The sequence below is a fragment of the Jaculus jaculus genome, chromosome 4 (genome assembly GCF_020740685.1).
Source record: "Jaculus jaculus isolate mJacJac1 chromosome 4, mJacJac1.mat.Y.cur, whole genome shotgun sequence".
Lineage (NCBI taxonomy): Eukaryota > Metazoa > Chordata > Mammalia > Rodentia > Dipodidae > Jaculus > Jaculus jaculus.
In genome coordinates this window covers 33,817,567-33,839,885 of record NC_059105.1, presented here as the reverse complement: position 1 = coordinate 33,839,885, position 22,319 = coordinate 33,817,567, and the positions used below count along the sequence as shown (strand labels likewise).

At 39.9% G+C, this 22,319-nt stretch overlaps 2 protein-coding genes across 2 annotated transcripts in view; one reads left to right on the top strand and one right to left on the bottom strand.

Annotated features, from left to right (window-relative positions):
- Positions 1–8,363: 8,363 nt before the first annotated feature.
- Positions 8,364–22,319, bottom strand: part of Ndufs1 (NADH:ubiquinone oxidoreductase core subunit S1) — a 45,961-nt gene continuing 32,005 nt past the window's right edge. Inside the window, exons 15-19 of the mRNA XM_045146834.1 lie at positions 19,653–19,807; positions 14,479–14,654; positions 12,599–12,733; positions 12,434–12,506; positions 8,364–8,695 (exon numbers count right to left, since the gene is read on the bottom strand). Of these exons, the coding sequence (XP_045002769.1) occupies positions 8,604–8,695; positions 12,434–12,506; positions 12,599–12,733; positions 14,479–14,654; positions 19,653–19,807 (631 nt within the window). The 3' untranslated portion in view covers positions 8,364–8,603. The remainder of the gene's footprint in view (positions 8,696–12,433; positions 12,507–12,598; positions 12,734–14,478; positions 14,655–19,652; positions 19,808–22,319) is intronic.
- On the top strand, positions 15,423–17,027 carry LOC123460040 (eukaryotic translation initiation factor 4E-like). Its single transcript, XM_045146835.1, has one exon. The coding sequence runs from the start codon at positions 15,430–15,432 to the stop codon at positions 16,081–16,083; it is 654 nt and encodes a 217-aa protein (XP_045002770.1). The 5' UTR covers positions 15,423–15,429; the 3' UTR covers positions 16,084–17,027.

Here is a 22,319-nt window from a genome sequence, read left to right as displayed (position 1 = left end):
TGTTGGGCTGAGCATGATGGCACACACCTTTAATTCCAGTACTCAGGAGACAGAGATAGAAGGATCACTATGAGTTTGAGGCCACCCTGAGACTACACTGTGAGTTCTAGGTCAGCCTTGTCTACGGTGAGACCCTACCTTGAAAAACCAAAAAAAAAAAAGAAATTTGTTGGGCTGGAGAGATCACTTTGTGGTTAAGGCACTTGCCTGTGAAGCCTAAGGACCCAGGTTCAATTTGAATGCCCAGTACCCACATAAACCAGGTGTACAAGGTGGCTCATGTGTCTGAAGATCATTTGCAGTGGGTAGAGGCCTTGGAATGCCTGATCATTCTTTCTCTCTGTCTGCTTCTTTCTATCTCAAATAAATATTCATTTTTACTTTTTATTGTTTTTATTTTATTTGGTTAGAGAGAGAAAATTGGCACACCAGGGGCTCAGCAGTGACTGAACTCCAGACGCTTGTGCCACCTAGTGGGCATGGAAGACCTTGTACTTGCCGCATCTTTGTGCGTGTGGCTTACGTGGGAACTGAAGAGTACGACAAGGACCTTAGGCTTCACAGACAAGCGCGTTCACCTCTAACCCATCTCTCCAGCCCTCAAATAAATAGTAAAAAAGAAGAAGCTGGGCGTGGTGGTGCACGCCTTTAATCCCAGCACTTGGGAGGCAGAGGTAGGAGGGTCGTTGTGAATTTGGGGCCACACTGAGATTACAGAGTGAATTCCAGGCCAGCCTGGGCTAAAATAAGACCCCACCTCAAGAAAACAAAAGAAAGAAAAAAAAAAGAAGTTTGTACTCAGACATGGTGGGCACAACTTTAATCCCAGCACTCGGGAGGCAGAGATAGGATTGCCATGAGTTCAAGGCCACCCTGATACTACATAGTAGATTCCAGGTCAGCCTGGAGTGAAACCCTACCTTGAAAAAACAATAAGAAAAGAAATTTGTAATTTTTAAAAAATATATTTTATTTAATTATTTATTTCAGAGCAAGAGAGAGAGAAAGATGAAGATTGGGGAGGGGGGCTCACCAGGGCCTCCAGCCACTGCAAACGGACTCCAGACGCATGCGTCACCTTGTACATCTGGTTTATGTAGGACCTGGGGAATTGAACCTGGGTCCTTTGCTTTATAGGCAAATGCCTTAACCACTAAGCCATTTCTCCAGCCCTGTATTTTTCTTTTAAACTTTATTTTTATTTACTTATTTGAGAGACAGAAAGAGGCAGAGAGTGGGAGAGAGAGAGATTGGGCACACCAGGACCTCTAAGCCACTGCAAATGAACTCCAGATGCATGCACCCCCTTGGCTTACATGAGTCCTGGAGAGTTGAACTGGGATCCTTTGGCTTCGCAGGCAAACAATTTAACTGCTAAGCCATCTCTCCAGCCAGAAATTTGTAACTTTTTAAATTTACTTTCTCTCTCTACGCTTCTATGGAACTGGTGACAACAGCCTCAAGATTTATGTTTAGATTCAAAAGTACTCAATATTGAGTTTTTCAGGAAATTTATAAATCAACAGGTTCCAAAATCAACAAATGATAAAATCTATATGTATATTCTGAGTAAATAAAGTAAATCAAGTCTGGCTTACTCTTTTATAAAAGGTTATTTCAAAGAGCCTTTTAAAGATAATAGAAAAACTTAAATGGTCATATTAAAAGGACTTATGACAAAAACAATAAAGCTTTGCTGGTAGTTATAATGAGATAAACCAGATAAAAGGATAAACTGAGAGGAAACTTTGACTGTTATAGAGTACTTACATAGAATGTAAGAGAAAAGTATGTGGAAAAAGGTATGAATAAATGTAAACAGAAGGCTTAAAGAAAAAGTTGATTATGTCTTAAAGTACTTGATCAGATTACAGACTCCTTGAGATATATGACTATTAGCCTGAGGCTTATATCAGACTAACAAAGGATGGCCCTGGCTGGTTGTAGGATATTATGATATTCAGGTTGTAAACTTAACACTTTAACTTAGGTAATCTGGTTATGATAATGGTTATAAAGTAAAAGGCTGGCTTTAAAGAGCTCAACCAAGTTAGCTATGTTCCTCCATTTGCCAATTTTAAGATGGTTCCTGTCTTGCTCATGCTGGTTTGGCTGGATGGTTATTACTGAGGTTATAATCTAAGTCTTAGAAAACTGACGAAGCTCCTCTTGTCCTAGGGAAACCTGCTGTATACATTGTTAATATAGCCTGTCTGAGCTTCATATATTCTAACAGTCATAAACATTGTTGTATGTTAACCTATAAAATGGTTCAACAGTTAAAGGTACTTACTTAAGAAATTACTTTGTGTCTGTCAAAATGTCACTAATGCATGTTTAAAATCAAGCTTGTTTAGTTCAACAATGACTTGATTTTTCTATACGTAATCAAACAGTCTTAGTCAAGGGTTTGCTGAAATAATTCCTGGTATCTTAAGTTCATTGCTTATAGATATATGGATACCTAAGACATGTTCCCTGCTCTAGGACACAAGCTCCTATTCAAATGATCTTCACTGACAAAAATGACCTTAAACTCTGTTGTTCTGCTTCCAGTTTGGGGATAATTGGTATTTACATAGGTATACAGACTAGCCAAAGTTGTTTTCAAACACAAGTTTTTATACTGTCTTGTCTTTTCCTGACCTACACTTTCTAGATCAAATCAAATGATTTAAAGTTGTTGGTAAAATATTGTTTCCAGGGCTGCTAAGTTGTTCTTCCTGTACTTATAACTGACAGATACTTGAAAGATAAAACATGTATGCTTTCTATGTTCCAGATATAGCTTACACTGTAAACTGATAACTAAATTTAAATGCTAACAGAATGACTTGGAACTTCTGTTTCATTCTCTGATCAGATATGCTTTGCTAGAAGATATGTTCTGTACTTCTTTAACTAGCTGTTTTGCTAATCAAATGGGTACAGTCTCTCTGAGTGATTAATAACCATATATACATGCCAAAGTCAATTAGAAACATCAGAGTTAGAAAGGATATCCAACATTTTAGTTCCTGCTCCCAAGTTAGAAGGCCACAGGAGATGATGTGACTCTTACTAACTTCTAGCCTCTGATAAGTTACCTGTCTTTTGTTGTTGTTATTGTTGGTAGAGTCTCACTGTATCCCGGGCTGACCTGGAATTCAATTCACTCTGTATTCTCAAAGTGGCCTCAAACTCATGGCAATCCTCCTACTTCTGCCTCCCAAGTGCTGGGATTAAAGGTGTGTGTCACCATACCAGCTTTACCTGTCTTCTTGATCAGAGGACACAGTGACCCAGAGATGGACTCTAAGTCAGCATATCTGCAACCGTAGAGTCACATCAGAGGAAAATCAGGCTTCCCAAAAGAGGGAGGGCTACTTAATCAGCACAGCCTTGATTTATCTTAGCAGATAACAATGCTAAGAGCCACACAATTCCACACAAGCCCCTAAAAGTCTCTCCTACAAAGCCATAAATGATCTCTGCAAATATAATACATAGTTAATTTTGACTGTCTACATGATCTTAAACATCCAGTAAGAGAATATAGTTGTAAGATATTACAACAGAAGCAAAGATTCAGACTAAAAGACTCTTTCTTGCCGTTGGCTTACCGTACTAAGCTCTAACTCATGCCTTCTGCCTCTGTCTGGCCCTAATTAGCCCATTTGCTTTTAAATCAAAGATCCAAAAATTGTCCTCAATGATTATCTGTACTTGATAGTTATTGATTCATATTAGCCCAATCTCTCCTTGATATGTCTCATTAGAAGGAGGAATATAACTAATGACAGACCTCAGAGCCCAGCCCTAAGATGTAAAAACAATTTAGAGTCCTGGCTGTTTGTACTTGCTAATGTTGGTAGTGCTGGTTGTTTGATGGGGTCTCTTTGCTTGGATTTATGGAGGTAAGCCAATTCTCATAGCACTGATGATGCTCCCTTAAAATTTTTTTTTTTTTTTTTGGTTTTTCGAGGTAGGGTCTCACTCTGGTCCAGGCTGACCTGGAATTAACTCTGTAGTCTCAGGGTGGCCTTGAACTCACGGCGATCCTCCTACCTCTGCCTCCCGAGTGCTGGGATTAAAGGCGTGCGCCACCACGCCTGGCTCCCTTAAAATTTGTAATACAAGGGGCCACATACACTTGGGGAACTGAGCCCATACCCACCAGCCTACAGAGATAAACTCATCACACCAGAGTCAAGAAGACAGCTAACAGGTCACTAGAGGGTCCCCTCAAGGTCAAGTTCTCAGGATACCTGCCAAGGACACTGCAGCCCTGCTCATCACAATACGACAGTTGACTGGTCCCATAGACATGAGAGGAGCTTGAGAAATTCAACATGAGATGCTGGGGCAGGTTGGCCTCAAACTCACAGCAGTTGTCCAACCTCAGCCTTCCAAGTGCTGGGATTTAAGGCATAGCCACCACACCCAGTTTTAATCCCTTTCATGATACATGAGATGATAATGACAGACATAAACCTATCATGTGGGAATAATATAAGAGGAAATCCATGAGGTAACCACTAGAGACTAAGTGGTGAGAGCAGTAACAACCCATCCATCTCTTACGGAACAAAGGTTTGAAAAGACATGGGCGGGTATTCCTGGCTGTTGAAGGATAAACAAGGAGAGGGCACAGGTTGCTACAGATAACACATAAGGAGTTACTGAGAAATAACCCCTGTTCCCAAGGGACTGGCTGCTCAGTGATACCTGTCTTGTCCATTCCCTCCAGGTTTGCATTGCAAAACAAGCTCATCCAAGGAAGAAGTGTGGCTACAGAGTTCTTGCAACATCAACAAGTTATTGCCACTTTATGCTTTATGGGAATTGTAGTTTGGGGAACTACAGGAAGGTGCTTCTATTTTATTTAGCTTTATCCATGTCATGATACTCCTCAAATAAACACAATGTTTCTCTCAATAGTGAAAGAAAAAAAAAGAAAGGCTCTCCTTCCCCTTTTGAGACAGGCTGTCATTATATAACCCAGTAGAGCCTGGTACTTTTAAAATAAAAATATTTTATTTATTTTTTTAAATTTATTTGACAAGGAGAGAGTGAGAAAGGGACAAGGCCTCCAGCTGCTGCAAATGAACTCTAGACACATGCGCCACCCTATGCATCTGGGTCCTGGAGAATCGAACTTGGGTCCTTTGGCTGTATAAGCAAGCATGTTAACCACTAAGCCATCCCTCCAGCCCCTGGAACTTTTGTTTTAAATGAATTAAAAAAAAATATTTTACTGCTGGGCGTGGTGGTGCATACCTTCAATGCCAGCACTGGGGAGTCAGAGGTAGGAGGATCACTGCAAGTTCAAGGTCATCCCAAGACTACAGAATGAATTCCAGATCAGCCTGGGCTAGAGTGAGACTACCTTGAAAAACCAAGACAAATAAAAAAATGTATACACACACACACACACACACACACACACACACACGTGCCACTTTGTGCATCTGGTTTTATGTGGGTAATGGAAATCAAACCTGGGTTGTTAGGCTTTGCAGGCAAGAGACTTAACTGCTGAGCCATCTCTCCAGCCCCAGCCTGGAACTTCTGATATTCTGAATTCAACATCCTGAGTGCTAGAACCGTGAGTATGCACTGCCACACTCAGCCTCAAAGTTTTCTTTGGAGGGGGAAGACTTTTAGCAAGGCAAAGAGATTAATGAAATTAAGTCATGCTTAAATGGCCTTTTTAGATTTCAGCACTATCCCAGAACTTTCTAGTAGCAAAGTTGATGCTTATGTTCGAGAATAATGGGACAAGTTTACCTTACCAGTTAAGTACATAAGAGGAATCCACAGTCTCAGAAGGTTTCAGAGATCTCAACAGACTCAGTTCCTGTCTTAGTTTACCCTGAATTGCCACTTTCTTTTTATTATTGGGAAAGTAACTTATACTAACAATGTTATAACATTCCAAACCCAATAAAGTAGAAATGTACCAGAAGAGACCATATAGTTTGGGGTCTGGAGTTTCTTGAAAACAAAGTAATACTAAGTATTTTCTTAATTACTCCATTTGGAACATATGCTTTCCTATATTAACCCACACTATACAATCAAACAGAGAATCATTTCCTCCCATAAAAAACATTAATCCAGAGCTGGTGAGTTGGTTCAGCAGTAAAAGGCATTTGCTTACAAAGTCACCTCAGGTTCAATTCCTCAGTACCCACAAAAAGCCAGATACAAAAAAATGGCATATCCATCTGGCATTCATTTGCACACACAGGTACAAATACATGTACAATATTTAAACACACAGAGAAATATTAAATTGAGCCACAAATAATAGTACATGCCTGTAATTCCAGCACCTGGGAGGTCAAGGCAAGAAGACTGAAGCCAGCCTGGACTAAAAGGTAAGAATTTGTCTCAAAAAAACAAAAGCAGGGCTGCAGAGATGGCGGAGTGGTTAAGCGCTTGCCTGTGAAGCAGGACCCCTGTTCGAGGATCGATTCCCCAGGACCCACGTTAGCCAGATGCAGAAGGGGGCGCTCGCATCTGGAGTTCGTTTGCAGTGGCTGGAAGCCCTGGCATGCCCATTCTCTCTCTCTCTCTGTCTCCTGTCTGTCACTCTCAAATAAATAAATAAAAATCTTTAAAAAAAACAAAAGCAGGGCTGGAGTGGTGACTCAGCAGTTAAGGCACTTGCCTGCAAATCCTAAGGACCCATGCTCCACTCTCCAGATCCCACATATGCCAGATGCACAAAGGCGAGGCAAGCACAAGGTCTCACAAGGCCACTAGGTGGCTCAAGTGTCTGGAGTTCAATTTCAGCCACTGAAACCCTGGCTAGCCATCTCTCTCTCTCTCTCTCTCTCTAAAAAGAAAAATTTAGCTGGGCATAGTGGCTCACGCCTTTAATCCCAGCACTTGGGTGGCAGAGGTAGGAGGATCACCATGAGTTCAAGGCCACCCTGAGTCTATAAAGTGAGTTCCAGATCAGCCTGGGCTAGAGTAAAACCCTACCAATAAAAATCAAAAAATAAAAAATTTTAATTTAATTAAAAAAAAGCAGACAAGATTGCCAGGAGAACAGAGAAGAACTGATATTAATAATGAACTGCAGCTTGGAGCAGCTTCTGATGCTGTGCAACAGTGAATGCAAAATAAACAAATTATTTGTGTTTAAAAAAGAAAAAAGCAGGGCTGGAGAGATGGCTTAGCGGTTAAGCGCTTGCCTGTGAAGCCTAAGGACCCCGGTTCGAGGCTCGGTTCCCCAGGTCCCACGTTAGCCAGATGCACAAGGGGGCGCACGCGTCTGGAGTTCGTTTGCAGAGGCTGGAAGCCCTGGCGCGCCCAGTCTCTCTCTCTCCCTCTACCTGTCTTTCTCTCTGCGTCTGTCGTTCTCAAATAAATAAATAAATAATTAAAAAACAAGAAAAGAAAAAAGCAGACAAGAGCATGTACAAGGTACGAAGAATATAAAGCAGGTTCAAACGAAAGAGAAAAAAAAAAAAAAAGCAGAGCTGGACAGATGGCTCTATAGTTAAGACACTTACTTGCAAAGTCTGATGGCCTGGGTTGAATTCCCCAGTATTTTACCCACATAAAGCCAGATGCACAAAGTAGCACAAGTGTCTAGAATTTGTTTGCTGAGGCAAGAGGCCCTGGCATGTCCATTCTCTCTTTCCATCTCTCCTCTTCCTCTTTGCAAATAAACAAGATCAGAATATTCAGCATATAACATTATAGTTTCCAAAAATATGTATACGATGCATGATCAAAACTTTTTTTTGATTGAGATGGGAAGGTAATATGATGGAGAATGGAATTTCAAAGGGGAAGTTGTTGGGGGAGAGGGAGGGTATTACCATGGGATTTTTTTTATAACCATGGAAAATATTAATAAAAATTAAATAAATAAGAAAATAAAAAAGACTTCTATAAGGAAAAAAAAATTTTTTTTTCAAACTGGAGAGATGGCTTAGTGGTTAAGGCATTTTGCCTGCAAAGCCAAAGGACCCAAGTTCAATTCCCCAGGACCCACATAAAGCAAGATAGGCATTTGTTTCCAGCAGCAAGAGGCTCTACAAGCACAAGCATGCATGTGCACATGAAAATAAATACATAAATTTAAAAATTTTTTTTAACTTTATTTTATTTATTTGAGAGATTGAGAGAGAGGGAGAGAGAGAATGGGTGTGCCAGGGCCTCCAGCCACTGCAAACAAACTCCAGACACATGCACCCCCTTGTGCATCTGGCTTATGTGGCTCCTAGACAGTCGAACTGGGATCCTTTGTCTTTGCAAGCAAACACCTTAGCCGCTAATCCATCTCTCTACCCATAAATTTTCTTTAAAAAAATTACAGTGTAAGGATTTTCTTTCTGTCACAAAGACTATCAATGTTTATAACATTTAACAGCAAATGAATAGTTTTATTAAACTATTTAATGTTTGCACAGAACACATAAATTTGCAACTGCCAAGATTTGTGATAAGTGCAATACCATTTTCAAACAAGCACAGTATAGCTTTAAGCATAACATCATTCAGATATCTTGTTGTGTTTTTCTTTTTTGGAAAACATACTCTTGTACAGGATTACTGCAATGTCCATTTACTAGTTGTAGCGACACTGGGTTCTAGTAGATGATTCAGCATATGGATGGTTCTTCCACAGCCTGGGCACCCTCTGTAACAGCTTTGACACACTTGGCCATTGTCTGAGAGGCTCTGCTAATTGAATCTGAAAGATAATTTTTAAAATGCACATTTTGTTAATACAATTTATTTTTGTTATTATCATTTTGAGGCAGGGTCTCAGTTTCCAGGCTGGCTTTGAACTAGTGAGTAATCCTCTATCTAGCCTTCTAAGTGTTACAATTGTAACTGTGAGCCATCACACCAGGTTTCTGACAGTATCTTTTTTTGTTGTTAATTTTTTTTTGTTTATTTTTATTTATTTATTTGAGAGTGACAGAGAGAGAAAGAGCCAGACTGAGAGAGAAAGGGAGGGAGAATGGGCACGCCAGGGCCTCCAGCCACTGCAAACGAACTCGACGTGTGTGCCCCCTTGTGCATCTGGCTAACGTGGGTCCTGGGTAATCAAGCCTTGAACCAGGGTCCTTAGGCTTCACAGGCAAGCGCTTAACCGCTAAGCCATCTCTCCAGCCCTAACAGTATCTTTTAAAGAAACTAGACTTCTTATTAGTCTTTTAGAGATCAGCAGGTCTTTTACATTTTTTGTTATTTCGAGGTAGAGTCTTGCTTTAGACCAGGCTGACCTGGAATTCACTAAGTAGTCTCAGGTTGGCCTCAAACTCATGGCAATCCTCCTACCTCTGCTTCCCGAGTGCTGGGATTAAATGTGTACGCCAACACACAATATTTTTATTTGTTTGTGTGTGAGAAAGAACAGAGGAAATGAGGGAATCAGGGAGGGAGAGAAAAAAATGGGCAACCAGGGTTTCTTGCCACTTCAAAATAACTCCAGATTCATGTGCCACTTTGTGTATCCCGCTTACAAGGATACTAGGGAACTTGCTTTGCAAGCATGTGTGGTTTATGCTAAGCCATCTTCCAAACATTTGGGGGGTTTTTGGAGACACGGTGTCATGTATTCCAGACTGGCTTCAAACTTGCTACGTAGTACTGGGCATGGTAGTGCGTATCTTTAGTCCTAGCACTAGGGAGGCTACAGTAGGAGTTCAAAACCAACCTGGGCTACATAGTGAGCTCAAGGCCAGCCTGGGTATGAGTGAGACCCTGCCTCAAAACAAAACCTTGCTATGTAGCCAAGAATGACTTTGAACTTCTGCCTCTGCCTACCACCAAGGGCCACCATGTCCTGCTGGATACAGGACTTTAATAGCTATTTTTAACAATAATGAAATAACCCTATTAACCGCTATCTAACACACCAACATGTAACTGTTAAAAAAAATCTTAAAAGAAAGAAAAAGCTTATTAAACAGTATAAACTGGTCGTGATGGCTAATGCCCACAATCTGAATACTCCAGAGGTTAAGGCAGGAGGATAGCTATGAGTTGAAGGTCAGCATGTTCTACATAATCTGAACCAGATCCACAAAAACTAAACCTAGAGCTGGGCATGGTAGTGCACGTCTTTAATCCCAGCACTCAAGAGGCAGAGGTAGGATTATTTCCGTGAGTTCAAGGCCACCCTGAGACTATATAGTGAGTTCCAAGTCAGTCTGGGCAGAGCAAGACCCTACCTTTAAAAACAAAAAAACAAGTTTTGCACATTTTATGAGTGATTTTGATAGCATGTGAATTATATTACAAAAAACTTTTTAAAATTATTTATTTCAGAAAGAGAAAATGAGCACACCAGGGCCTCCAACCACTGAAAACAAACTCTAAATGCATGTGCCACCTGTGCATCTGGCTTACGTGGGTCTTGAGGAATCAAACTTGGTCCTTCGGCTTTGCAGACAAGTGCCTTAATGGCTAAGCCATCCCTCCCTCCAGCCCTCAATAAAACTTTTTTTTTTTTGATTTTTCAAGGTAGGGTCTCACTCTAGCCCAGGCTGACCTGGAATTCACTATGGAGTCTCAGGGTGGCCTCGAACTCATGGTGATCCTTCTACCTCTGCCTCCCGAGTGCTGGGATTAAAGGCGTGCGCCACCACGCCCGGCTCAATGAAACTTTTAAGAAGCTCTTCAACCTAAACTGGATCATCTTGTTGTTTGTTTAAACATATTCATGACAGATGATAAACCAAAACATTAAAGTTTAACTGTACTTATTTTGTAGAATTTCGGATCACAGTAATATACATATATATGTATTTTTTTTAATTTTTTTATTATTTATTTATTTGAGAGCGACAGACACAGAGAGAAAGACAGATAGAGGGAGAGAGAGAGAATGGGCGCGCCAGGGCTTCCAGCCTCTGCAAACGAACTCCAGACACGTGCGCCCCCTTGTGCATCTGGCTAACATGGGACCTGGGGAACCGAGCCTTGAACCGGGGTCCTTAGGCTTCACAGGCAACCGCTTAACCACTAAGCCATCTCTCCAGCCCATATATGTATTTTTTGAGGCAGGGTCTCACTCTAGCCTATGCTCACCTGGAACTCAACTTTGTGAATCTGACTTTACATGGGTCCTAGGGAATTGAACCCAGGCTGGCAGGTTTTACAAACAAGTACCTTTAACCACTGAGCTACCTCTTCATCTTGAAACTCACCCAGGATGGCCTTAAACTCACAGCAGTCCCCCTACCTCAGTTTCCAGAGTACTAGGATTAAAATCATGAGCCACCATGCCTTATTTTTGTTTTCTTTAAAATAGTGTGCTTATTTATTTATTCTAGATAGAAAGAAGCAGATATATATAGAGAGAAATGGACGCACCAGTGCTTCCTGCCACTGTATACCAACTCCAAATGCATATGTCACTTGTGCATCTAGCTTATATGGGTACTGGGGAATTGAACCTGGGTCCTTGGGTTTTACAGGCAAGTTTCTTAACCACTAAGCCATCTTTCCAGCTGGGTGTATGGCACACACCTTTAATCCCAGCACTCGGGAGGCAGAGGTAGGAGGGCTGCTGAGTTGAAGGCCACCCTGAGACTACATTCCAGGTCAGCCTGAGCTAGAGTAAGACCCTACCTCATGTTAAAAAAAATTTTCTCAAGCCCCCACCCCGCCCCCCTTTTTTGAGACTAGGTCTTCATATGTAGTCCAGGTTGGCTTCCATTTCAATATGTAGATGAGGATGACTCTGAACTCCTCATCCTCCAGCCTTAACCCACCAAGTGCTGAGACTACAGATATGTTTATCTATCATTAAGATGTTTTATCATCTGTTGACATATCTGCAGGAAACAAGTTTCAGTTGGTCTGCATTCCTTAAAAACACTCCTAACCATTCACATCACAAATGTTTAACATACTTCATATTTAAATTATCTGAGTTTTCTCTCATTAATTCTCAGAAAAACCTTCATAGCTATTTACTATTTACAAAGATCTCCCTAAACTGCTTTACAAATAGTGACTTTTTAGTTTTTTTCTCGAGGTAGGGTTTTGCTTTAGCCCTTGGCTGACCTGAAATTCACTGTGTAGTCTCAGGCTGGCCTCAAACTCAAAGTGGTCTTCCTACCTCTGGCTCCCAAGTAATGGGGTTAAAGGTGTGCACCACCATGCGCAGCTGCAATTTTTCTTATTATACTAAAATTGCATATTTAAAATCTGTTAACCCTGTTTGGATTTTCAAACTTTGTTTATATTTTGGAATATATAAGACTAGAGGGATGGGTGTGTACAGCCTGTGCCTAAAATATATAAAACCAAAGTTTGAACCCCAGCCCTGAAAAAAATAAATCACATTAGTTCCAATGTTGAAAATCTTCAGATTAAAATTAGCAAAAACCACAAACCACAAATAATTGTAAAGCTATGGTGCTCTCACTTCCTCTCTCTTTCAGTATGTTGTAATCAAGTTGGTATTACATACCTGTCATGTAGAAATCTTTTATAGTTAGCTGAGGTGGAACAAGTGGGTCAGCAAGAAGTTGCTGGTTCACTAGCTGCAGAAAGTGACCAATAATAGTAATCAGAGTTAGTGCTACTACATTAGTAAATATACCACTAGGAAAACAGTGCCTAAACAAGCTTGTACCTTAGCGAGCTCATTTGCTTGCTGAAAGTAATTGGCTCCTTCAATATCATCATAGCGAACTAGATTAGGAGACACTTCTTCCAGTCGATTCCTCACTTGGTCCAGAGTATCATATGGAAGAGTAATGCCTGCAATCTAGAACATACCATAAAGCTCTAAGATGACATACAAACCTTTACTTAGAAATTTCAGAACTTGCCAGGCATGGTAGTGCATGCCTTTAATCCCACCACTCAGGAGGCAGAGGTGGGTGGATCCCCATGAGTTGGAGGCCGTCCTAAGACTACATAGTGAGTTCCAGGTCAGCCTGGACTAGAGTGAGACCCTACCTCAGAAAAAAAAAAAAAAAAAATTCAGAACTGGTGCTGTTGCTCAGTGGTACAGAACATTTTTAGGATGTATGTTCACTGGGCTCAATCCCCAGCACAGGGGGAAAAATATGAAGACCATATATGGGCAATTGCAATTATGGTAAAATAATGCAGTATTAATGAAAAATCTAAACTCAATTGGTATCTTTTAGTGGACATTTCTTAAGAAAGCATCAAGTGTAGAACACAAATGTCAAAAACTCTAATTCAGCCGGGCATGGTGGCACATGCCTTTAACCCAGTACTTAGGAAGCAGAGGTAAGAGGTTTGCTGTAAGTCTGAGGTCACCCTAAGACTACACAGTAAATTCCAGGTCAGTCTGGGCTAGAGCAAGACCCTACCTTGAAAAAACAAAAACAAACAAAAAAACCTAATTCATAAAGAGCAATTAGCATATTAATAATTTATCTTCAAAAATGGACCACTTGAGGCCAAATGTATAGCTCTGTGATAGGTAGTACACTGAGTATACTCAAGGTTCTGAGTTCAATCTAAACACACACACACAAAAAAAAAACAAAAAACAGGGGAAAAAAGATTCTATGAAATAAATTATTAGAGACAACGCTATGCTACACATGAATTCTTTTTACTTATTACTTATGTACAAAAAACTTTCTTAGCTGGGTATGGTGGCACACACCTTTAATCCCAGCACACTCGGGAGGCAGAGGTAGGAGGATCGCTGTGAGTTTGAGGTCACCCTGTGACTACACAGTGAATTTCAATTCAACCTGGGTTACAGCATGATCCTACCTTGAAAAACCAGGGGGGGGGGACCCTTTCTGGAGCCAGGTGTGGTGGTGCATACCTTTAATCCCAGCATTTGGGAGGCTGAGGTAGGAGGATCGCTATGCATTCCAGGTCAGCCTGGGCTAGAGTGAAACCCTACCTCAAACAAGCAAACAAACAAAAAGGGTAGGACTCCTTACAACATGCTCCCCCCAGACACAAAATGGCCTGGATATCCATGACCACACAGTGCCTGACACTACCTACAGAAGACCATCATAATAGAAAGAAAAGATCATGACATCAAAATGAAAGAGAGACTGACTGAGATGGGGAGGGGATATGATGGAGAATGGAGTTTCAAAGGGGAAAGTGTGGGAAGGGAGTGTATTATCATGGAATACCTTTTAAAAACATGGAAGTTGTTAATAAAAAAAAAAATTGGAAAAGAATAAAACACATTCTGACAACAGTATATTATTTTAATCATGACACTTATAGCAAGAAAAAGCTATAAGAAGTGTTTTTAGGCAAAACATAAATTAACAGTTAAAACACCAATTTTAAATACCTGTTTTCGATACTCACTTTATTCATGAACTACACAGAGTATACAAATCTCTGCATTTCAGAACGACATCTTCCTTGACTTAGAAAATCATTCAGCAGGTCAACATGTTAAATATCCTTTAAGCAGCATCACGAAGTGCAGTGGTATAACGCTTGCCTAGCATATATGAGAACCTGGATATGATCCCTAGCACCACAAATAAATACCTCAGAGAGCGCTCTTAAGATTTTCCAGTCTTCTCTCGCCAAACCAGGAGGTGTCACTGCTACCTTCGTCTGTTGAGCTCTGCCCTCAGTATTGACATACGTCGCTGACTTTTCAGTGTAAGCAGCTCCTGGGAGAATAACATCAGCTATGGGAGCACCAACATCACCATGATGCCCTGTGAGGAGGAAGACAACAAACCACACTTTGTGAAAACAGGTTAATAAGCGAGACATACTGGTATATACCTGTATTCCCAGCACTCCTGAAGAGAGGCAGGAGGATCAAAAGTTCAAGATCACTCTAAACTGCATGTTGAATTCAATCTTTAAAAAAAAAGTTGCCAGGCTTGGTGGTTCATGTCTTTAATCCCAGCACTAGGGTGGCAGAGGTAGGAGGATTGTTGTGAGTTCAAGGCCACCCTGAGACTACAGAGTGAATTCCAGATCAGCCTGGGCTAGAGTGAGACCTTACCTTGAAAAATAAAATAAATAAATAAATAAATAAATAAATAAATAAATAAATGGGACTGGAGAGAAAGCTTAGTAGTTAAGGTGCATGCCTGCAAAACCTAAAGACCCCAGTTTGATTCTCCAGGTCCCACATAAGCCAGATACACATGGTGGCACATGCATCTGGAGTTCGTTTGCAGTGGCTAGAGGCCCTGGTGCGCCCATTCTCACTCTCTCCACCCCTTAAATAAATTTTTTAAATAAATATATAAAATTCTTAAGACTGGAGTGATGACTTTAATGGTTAAGGCACTTACCTGCAAAGCTAAAGGACCTCAGTTTGATTCCCCAGGACCTACAAAAGACAGATGCACAAGGGGGCACATACATCTAGATTGTTTGCAGTGGCTAAAAGCCCTGGAATGCCCATTATCTCTCTCTTACTCTGCCTCTTTGTCTCTCTCAAATAAATAAATAAAAATTTTTCGAGATCGATCTAAGATGGCGACTGTGGAACCGGAAACCACCCCTACTCCTAATCCCCCACCTACAGAAGAGGAAAAAACAGAATCGAATCAGGAGGTTGCTAACCCAGAACACTATATTAAACATCCTTTACAGAACAGGTGGGCACTCTGGTTTTTTAAAAATGATAAAAGCAAAACTTGGCAAGCAAACCTTCGACTGATCTCTAAGTTTGATACTGTTGAAGACTTTTGGGCTCTATACAACCATATCCAGTTATCTAGTAATTTAATGCCTGGATGCGACTACTCACTTTTTAAGGATGGTATTGAACCTATGTGGGAAGATGAGAAAAATAAACGGGGAGGACGATGGCTAATTACATTGAATAAGCAGCAGAGACGAAGTGACCTCGATCGCTTTTGGCTAGAGACACTGCTGTGCCTTATTGGAGAATCTTTTGATGACTACAGTGATGATGTATGTGGAGCCGTTGTTAATGTTAGAGCTAAAGGTGATAAGATAGCAATATGGACGACTGAATGTGAACACAGAGAAGCTGTTACACATATAGGGAGGGTATACAAAGAAAGATTAGGACTTTCTCCAAAGATAGTGATTGGTTATCAGTCCCATGCAGACACAGCGACTAAGAGCGGCTCCCCCACTAAAAATAGGTTTGTTGTTTAAGAAGACACCTTCTGAGTATTCTCCTAGGAGACTGCGTCAAGCAATCAAGATTTGGGAGCTGAACCAAAGCCTCATCACAGCAGAGTGGACTGCATTTGAATTTTATTCCATCTAAATGTTGCTAAGATATAAGAGAAGTGTCATTCTCCTTTGTCTTGTACTTCTGCGTTCTTTTTTTTTTTTTTTTTAATTTTTTGCTAGAGTGTCCACTCTCCCAATCAAAGAATTACCGTATACACCATGCCCAGAATCCATAAATGTGTTCCTGGACTACTCTGTAATAGCTTAGCTGAATTACCATTACAATTATAAACACATTTTACCTTTCCACCATATTCAAAAAAGAACTTGCATTTTTATACCTTAGCAGGAAAAATACTTTATGTTCCACTTTATGCAGGAGCATATTGCTGGTTTGAGTATGATGAGTAGTTTTCTAGCAATTTCTCTTTCTACAGCATATGTTTGCTGTACTCTTGCTGATGGCTGCTAGTTTTTAATTTATTTGTTTCCCTACTTGATAACATGAGTGATTCTGATTGCAGTTTTTCATTTGTTCTGCTTTTGTTTTTTCTCATGGAACATTGGTGAAGGATCCAGGAATATGACAGAAGGTGGAATAAACATTAATTTTGTGCATTCTAATTTTTTGGTTTTTTTGTAACTACAAAGCTTTGCTACAAATTTATGCATTTCATTCAAATCGGTGATCTATGTTTGTGTGATTTCCTAAACATAATTGTGGATTATAAAAAATGTAACACCATAATTACATTAACTAGAATTAGTATGTCTGTTTTGTATCTTTATGCTGTATTTTAACACTTTGTATTACTTAGGTTGTTTTGCTTTGGTTAAAATGGCTCAAGTAGAAAAGCGGTCCCATTCATATTAAGACAGTGTACAAAACTGTAAATAAAATGTGTACAGTGAATTGTCTTTTAGACAACTAGATTTGTCCTTTTATTTCTCCATCTCTGTAGAAGGAACCTGTACTTATTGCAAGGCAGTCTCTTGTGTCTTCTTGTAGTGTCTTCCATAGGCACAACCTAAGTTTGGAGCACTAGTTTGCTTATTATTATGTTTATTACAATTTTTAATAAATTGAATAGGTAGTATATATATATGTAATTAAAACTGATGTGGCTATCTTTTTTAATAAAGTTAAGGCACAGTTCTTCAGTCTTAGGTTAAGTAATTATTTTCAATATGTTGAAATTCATGAGAATTGGTATTTTGGTGCATCACCATTTGATAGGAACAGTGGTTGTAAACGTTGCTAAGATGTTTTTACATAAGGTTCAAAATAATATAGAGATAAAACAGGTAGTGGGGGCATATGTGTTAAGAATTTTATTTAGTGTTGCTATCTATAGATGAAACAGTAAACAAGTATTAAAATATTAAAATGTATTTATACTGGTCAATTGTCATAGTGTTCTGTAAACTTGAAAACTTGATCTACTCTTTGCTAATATCATTTGAAAGCAAACTTTATAATAATTTTGTCTGTAATTGTATAGTTCAGATCCTGTGAAATGAAGTATGGCTATTGTAGACCAAAGGGCAAACTGTAGGTAGCAGAATGGAAATCATTAGTTGAGAGTCAAACTTAACAAAAATCCTTATAAAATAAACATGAAGTTAATAGCCTTGCTTTCATTTTTAGAATTCAAATTTTTAGAGTACCACAAATTACTATATGATGATTGCTTAGTCCCAGTCACCTCTTGTCAAATATTCTAGAAATACCCAATCTTGATTGTAATAACATTCTGCAACTACTGTTCACTGTTTAAGCTTGGATGTTTCATTTAGCTGATTTTTGTTGATAAAATGTATAATTATGAGTATTTCAAGGACTTCCTGAAATGTGGTGGTGATGGTAATGTATTGCCTATGAATGGGATTGGAGTAGCTATCTGTATTAGAAGTGAATTCTCATATTCCTTTAATTGTAAGATGTAGTTTAATTGTAAAAAATGTCAGCTTATAGGGCTGGAAAAAGTATAATACATTAAATATATACAGTTTTAAAGTTAAAAGATAGTTATAACATTTGATTATAAATTTTATATCTTTTCCCCAGTGGCAGGTAGGAAAATAAATTACTCTGAATTATCTAATTGCTCCTGAAGTATCATAGTGACTTGCATAACTTTACTATCTTACTCTTACTGTCCCTGCCCAACAAGATAGTACAAATAGATGTATTTTCTTAATAGGAAATTGAAATAATCTATAATGGAGAGTTAATAGTTCATTATAAGAGTGAAATTTTGTTTTAAGGATTTAATACTTACCAATTCTACAGAAGGACTTAAATAATACTATTAATATCAGGCAATGTTCCAGTCAATGCATAGTAGCCTGCACAATCCTTTGATATATTGGTGCTGTCACATTTTACAAATGAAACAGGAGCATAAAGATTTAAGTAACTGTAGCATCTGTCAGGTTCAGAGTGAGTTTGAATCCTGGAATTCGGTTGCAGTGACCCTAAATGACATTATACTTTTGAAGAACTAAAGGCTTATCTAGTAAATTATATCCACTTGTAGTCAGTTTTATCTAGACAAATGTTTCTCTCTCTCTTTTTTTCTTTGGTAATCAGGCTAATAGTGGGAAATTTTTTAGGCTCATTCTGTTGCCAACCAGCTGTTATTTGAGTTCTGAGAGCATGAAAGCAGGATGCAGGAGTTGTAGTGTAAGTGAATATTTTCATAAACAGTTTTATATAATCTATATTCTAAATTATTGTCTCACAAGTGGCAAAATAAAAAAGAAAGATTCCCAAATTGATAAAGTCTAGATTCTTAAATGCTGAAGTTGCATTTTTAAAAGCTTAAATTAACTAAGCATCCAGGTATTGTGGGCATACTTGTAATTTAGTACTGAAGCAGGAAGAACACTGGTTGAAAGTCAGCCTGGGTTATATTGGGAAACCCTGTGTCAGAAAGGTAAGGGTTCTTGCACAGCATGTACATGGTTCTGTGTTCTGTGTTTGATCTCCAGCATTGCTGAAAAATAGGCATGTTATGTCTCCATGCTATTGTTTGTTTATAGATTGTCTTCATTATTGAATGGGCTGAAGGGACTTCAGTTTTTCACTTGACAATAAATTCAAGATTTTACGTCTGATTGACACTATAAAAAATTTTTTTTCAAAAAATCTTAAATGCTAAGCATGCACCACCATATAACTCTAACATTTTATGAGAAAGATATAATTAATCTTTCCTGCTATTGAGCATTTAGGCTGCTTCTAATCCTTGGTTATTACATAACATCAGGTATCAATTCTCAGTAGCAATATCATCAACTAAGATGATAACACCTATGATTTGGTTAAAAAATTGAATATGGAAGAAAAATTTCTCAAATGGAAATAATCAGCCCACCCAATATATTGTGAAATAGCATTTGTAACAGGGTCTTGTCTTGACCTCTCCATCCTCCTGTCACAAGTCTCCTTGGTGCTGGGACGACAGGCATATGCCATCACTCTGGGTATCAGTATATACCATGTATGATTCTCTTTTGTTTCTGGAGCCACAGGCGCTACTTACCTTGATAAATAATGAAACAATCTTTTGGCAAATCCTGTCGTGTGATACAACCTCCATCAGCTCCCAAAAGAAATAGCACTTTGGGAGGACTCTTCCTAATTGCTTCTACCCCAGGCTTATAGCCAAGGTCCAAAGCAGCTACTTGGCTTGCAATCCTATAAAGCATGTACAGAATTTTAGATTACTTGACAGTGTTGGCAGTACAACCAACTAATTCTAAACTTAATTAAAATTAAATGTGAGTTTCTTTTACATTCAATACATGCAATGATGTCAAAGTTCCTTCCCCCTCTTCCCCCCATCCTTTTTTGAGTTAGGATTTCACTCTAGCTCAGGCTCAAACTCACAGCAATCTTCCTACCTCTGCCTCCCAAGAGGTGGGATTAAAGGCGTGTATCACCACACCTGGCATACCCTTCATTTTTGTACTTTGGTTGACCCCAGACTCTTGCTATGCAAGTGTTCTACCACTGAGCTACTACGTATCCCCATCTCAACAGTGTCTTTTCATGATTTGTAATGGAATGATTCTAGTAACTGTATGCCAACTGTAAATGCCTTAAGCTCAATCAATATCTCATCAATACAGTCAGACATAAAACATATTAAGTCAAACATATTTATAAGAGAAAAAAAATCACCATGTCAAAACCAAAAGAGGACCATAAATAAATAAATAAATAAATAATAAACAACGAAACTAAGAAAAGCCGGGCATGTTGGCGCATGTCTTTAATCCCAGGACTCGGGAGGCAGAGGTAAGAGGATCACCATGAGGTTGAGGCCACTCTGAGACTACTGAGTGAATTCCTGGTCAGCTTTGGCTAGATCAAGACCCTACCTCAACAAAACAAAAAACAAATCAAAAGAAAAGAAAAGGAAGCTAGGTATGGTGCCACATTACTACAATCCCAACACTCAGCAGGCAAAGGCAGGAGGATCAGGAAGACTTTCAGTTTCCGGCTAGTCTGAGCTACACAGTGAGACCCCATCTCCTAAACAAACAAGCAAGCAAGTTTAAAAAATGGGGAGTGGAATGAAGGGAGGGCTCAGTGGTTAATGAATTTGCCTGCAAAGCCAAAGGACCCAGGTTCAATTCCCCATGACCCACGTTAGTCCGATGCACAAGGGAGCGCAAGAGTCTGGAGTTCATTTGCAGTGGCTGGAAGCCCTGGTGCGCCCATTCTCTCTCTCTCTCTCTCTCTCTGCCAAATAAATAAATAAAAATTAAAGGGAGAAATTTTAAAACCACTTAAAAAACAAGCAGGAGTTGGGTGTGGTGAGACACTCCTTTAATCCCAGCACTTGGGAGGCAGAGGTAGGAGAATCACTGTGAGTTCAAGGCCACCCTGAGACTACACAGTGAATTCCAGGTCAACCTGGGATAGAGTGACACCCTACCTTGAATAAACAAAAAAGTAAAAGAAAACAAAACAAAGTCAGGAATGGTAGTGCATGCCTGAAATCCCAGAGCAAGGGAAGTAGAGATTGAAGGATCCATAAGGATCCCTAGGGTTTGTTGGGTAGGTTCTAGTAGAATCAGGTTAATTCCAGGTTCACCATGAAACCCTTTCCAAAAAATAAGGTATAGGTAGAGCTGGGCATATTGGTACATGTCTTTAGTCTCAGGCTGAGGTAGCAGGAGCTCTGTGAGTGTAAGGCCAGCCTGGCACCACAACCAAATTTTTTACAGGGGTGCTAGAGATCAAACTCAGGTCCAGGTCCTTATGTTTGCACAGCAAGTGCTCCTACCCAATGAGTCATCTCCTTAGCCCTAATTTTTTTTTAATATCAAAAGGTAACCTAATGGCGGGTATGGTGGCACATACCTGTGGTGGTTTGATTCAGGTGTCCCCCATAAACTTAGGTATACTGAATGCTAGGTTCCCAGCTGATGGAGATTTGGGAATTAATGCCTCCTGGAGGGAGTGTATTGTTGGGGGCGGGCTTATGGGCTTTATAGCCAGTTTCCCATGCCAGTGTTTGGCACACCCTCCTGTTGCTGTGGTCCATCTTATGGTGGCCAGGGGGTGATGTCCACCCTCTGCTCATGCCATCGTTTTCCCCTGCCATCGTGGAGCTTCCCCTCAAGCCTGTAAGCCAAAATAAATCTCTTTTTCCCAGAAGCTACTCTTGGTTGGGTGATTTCTACCAGCAATGCGAACCGGACTGCAACAGTAAAGTGGTACCAGGAGTGGGGTTGCTGCTAGACACCTGACTATGTGGCTTCGGCGTTTTGAAGCTGGTTTTCAAGAGGAATGTGGAAGGATTTGAAACCTTGGCCTAAGGGATGCCTTGCAGTGCTGTAAGTACAGCTTGATGGACTGTTCTGGTCTGAGCTGCAAGACCTGAATGCAGTAAGAACTATGGACTGTGAGGTTTGGCTTATGAGGGTGAGAAAAAGCTTTGCCTGGACTGGGCTAGCAGTTTGTGTGAGAAGCTTGCTCTTGTGCCCATATCCTGAGAAGTTGTGCAGGGTTGCTTTGCGTAGAAATGAACTGGTGTGTGCAGAGAAATATGGCACAGAAAGAAAAATCTTTGGGTGAACTGCTGCCCGTTCAGCTGCAACTGAGAGATTACACCTTTGAGACTGGGCTAGCTGACCTGCGCTGGGGCAACAAGAAGAATGTCGACTCTTTAGAAGGGGCCTGAATGATCAAGGAGTGT

Coding starts and splice junctions, on each gene's coding strand:
- LOC123460040 (XM_045146835.1), top strand. CDS start 15,430: ATGGCGACTGTGGAACCGGAAACCACCCCTACTCCTAATCCCCCACCT.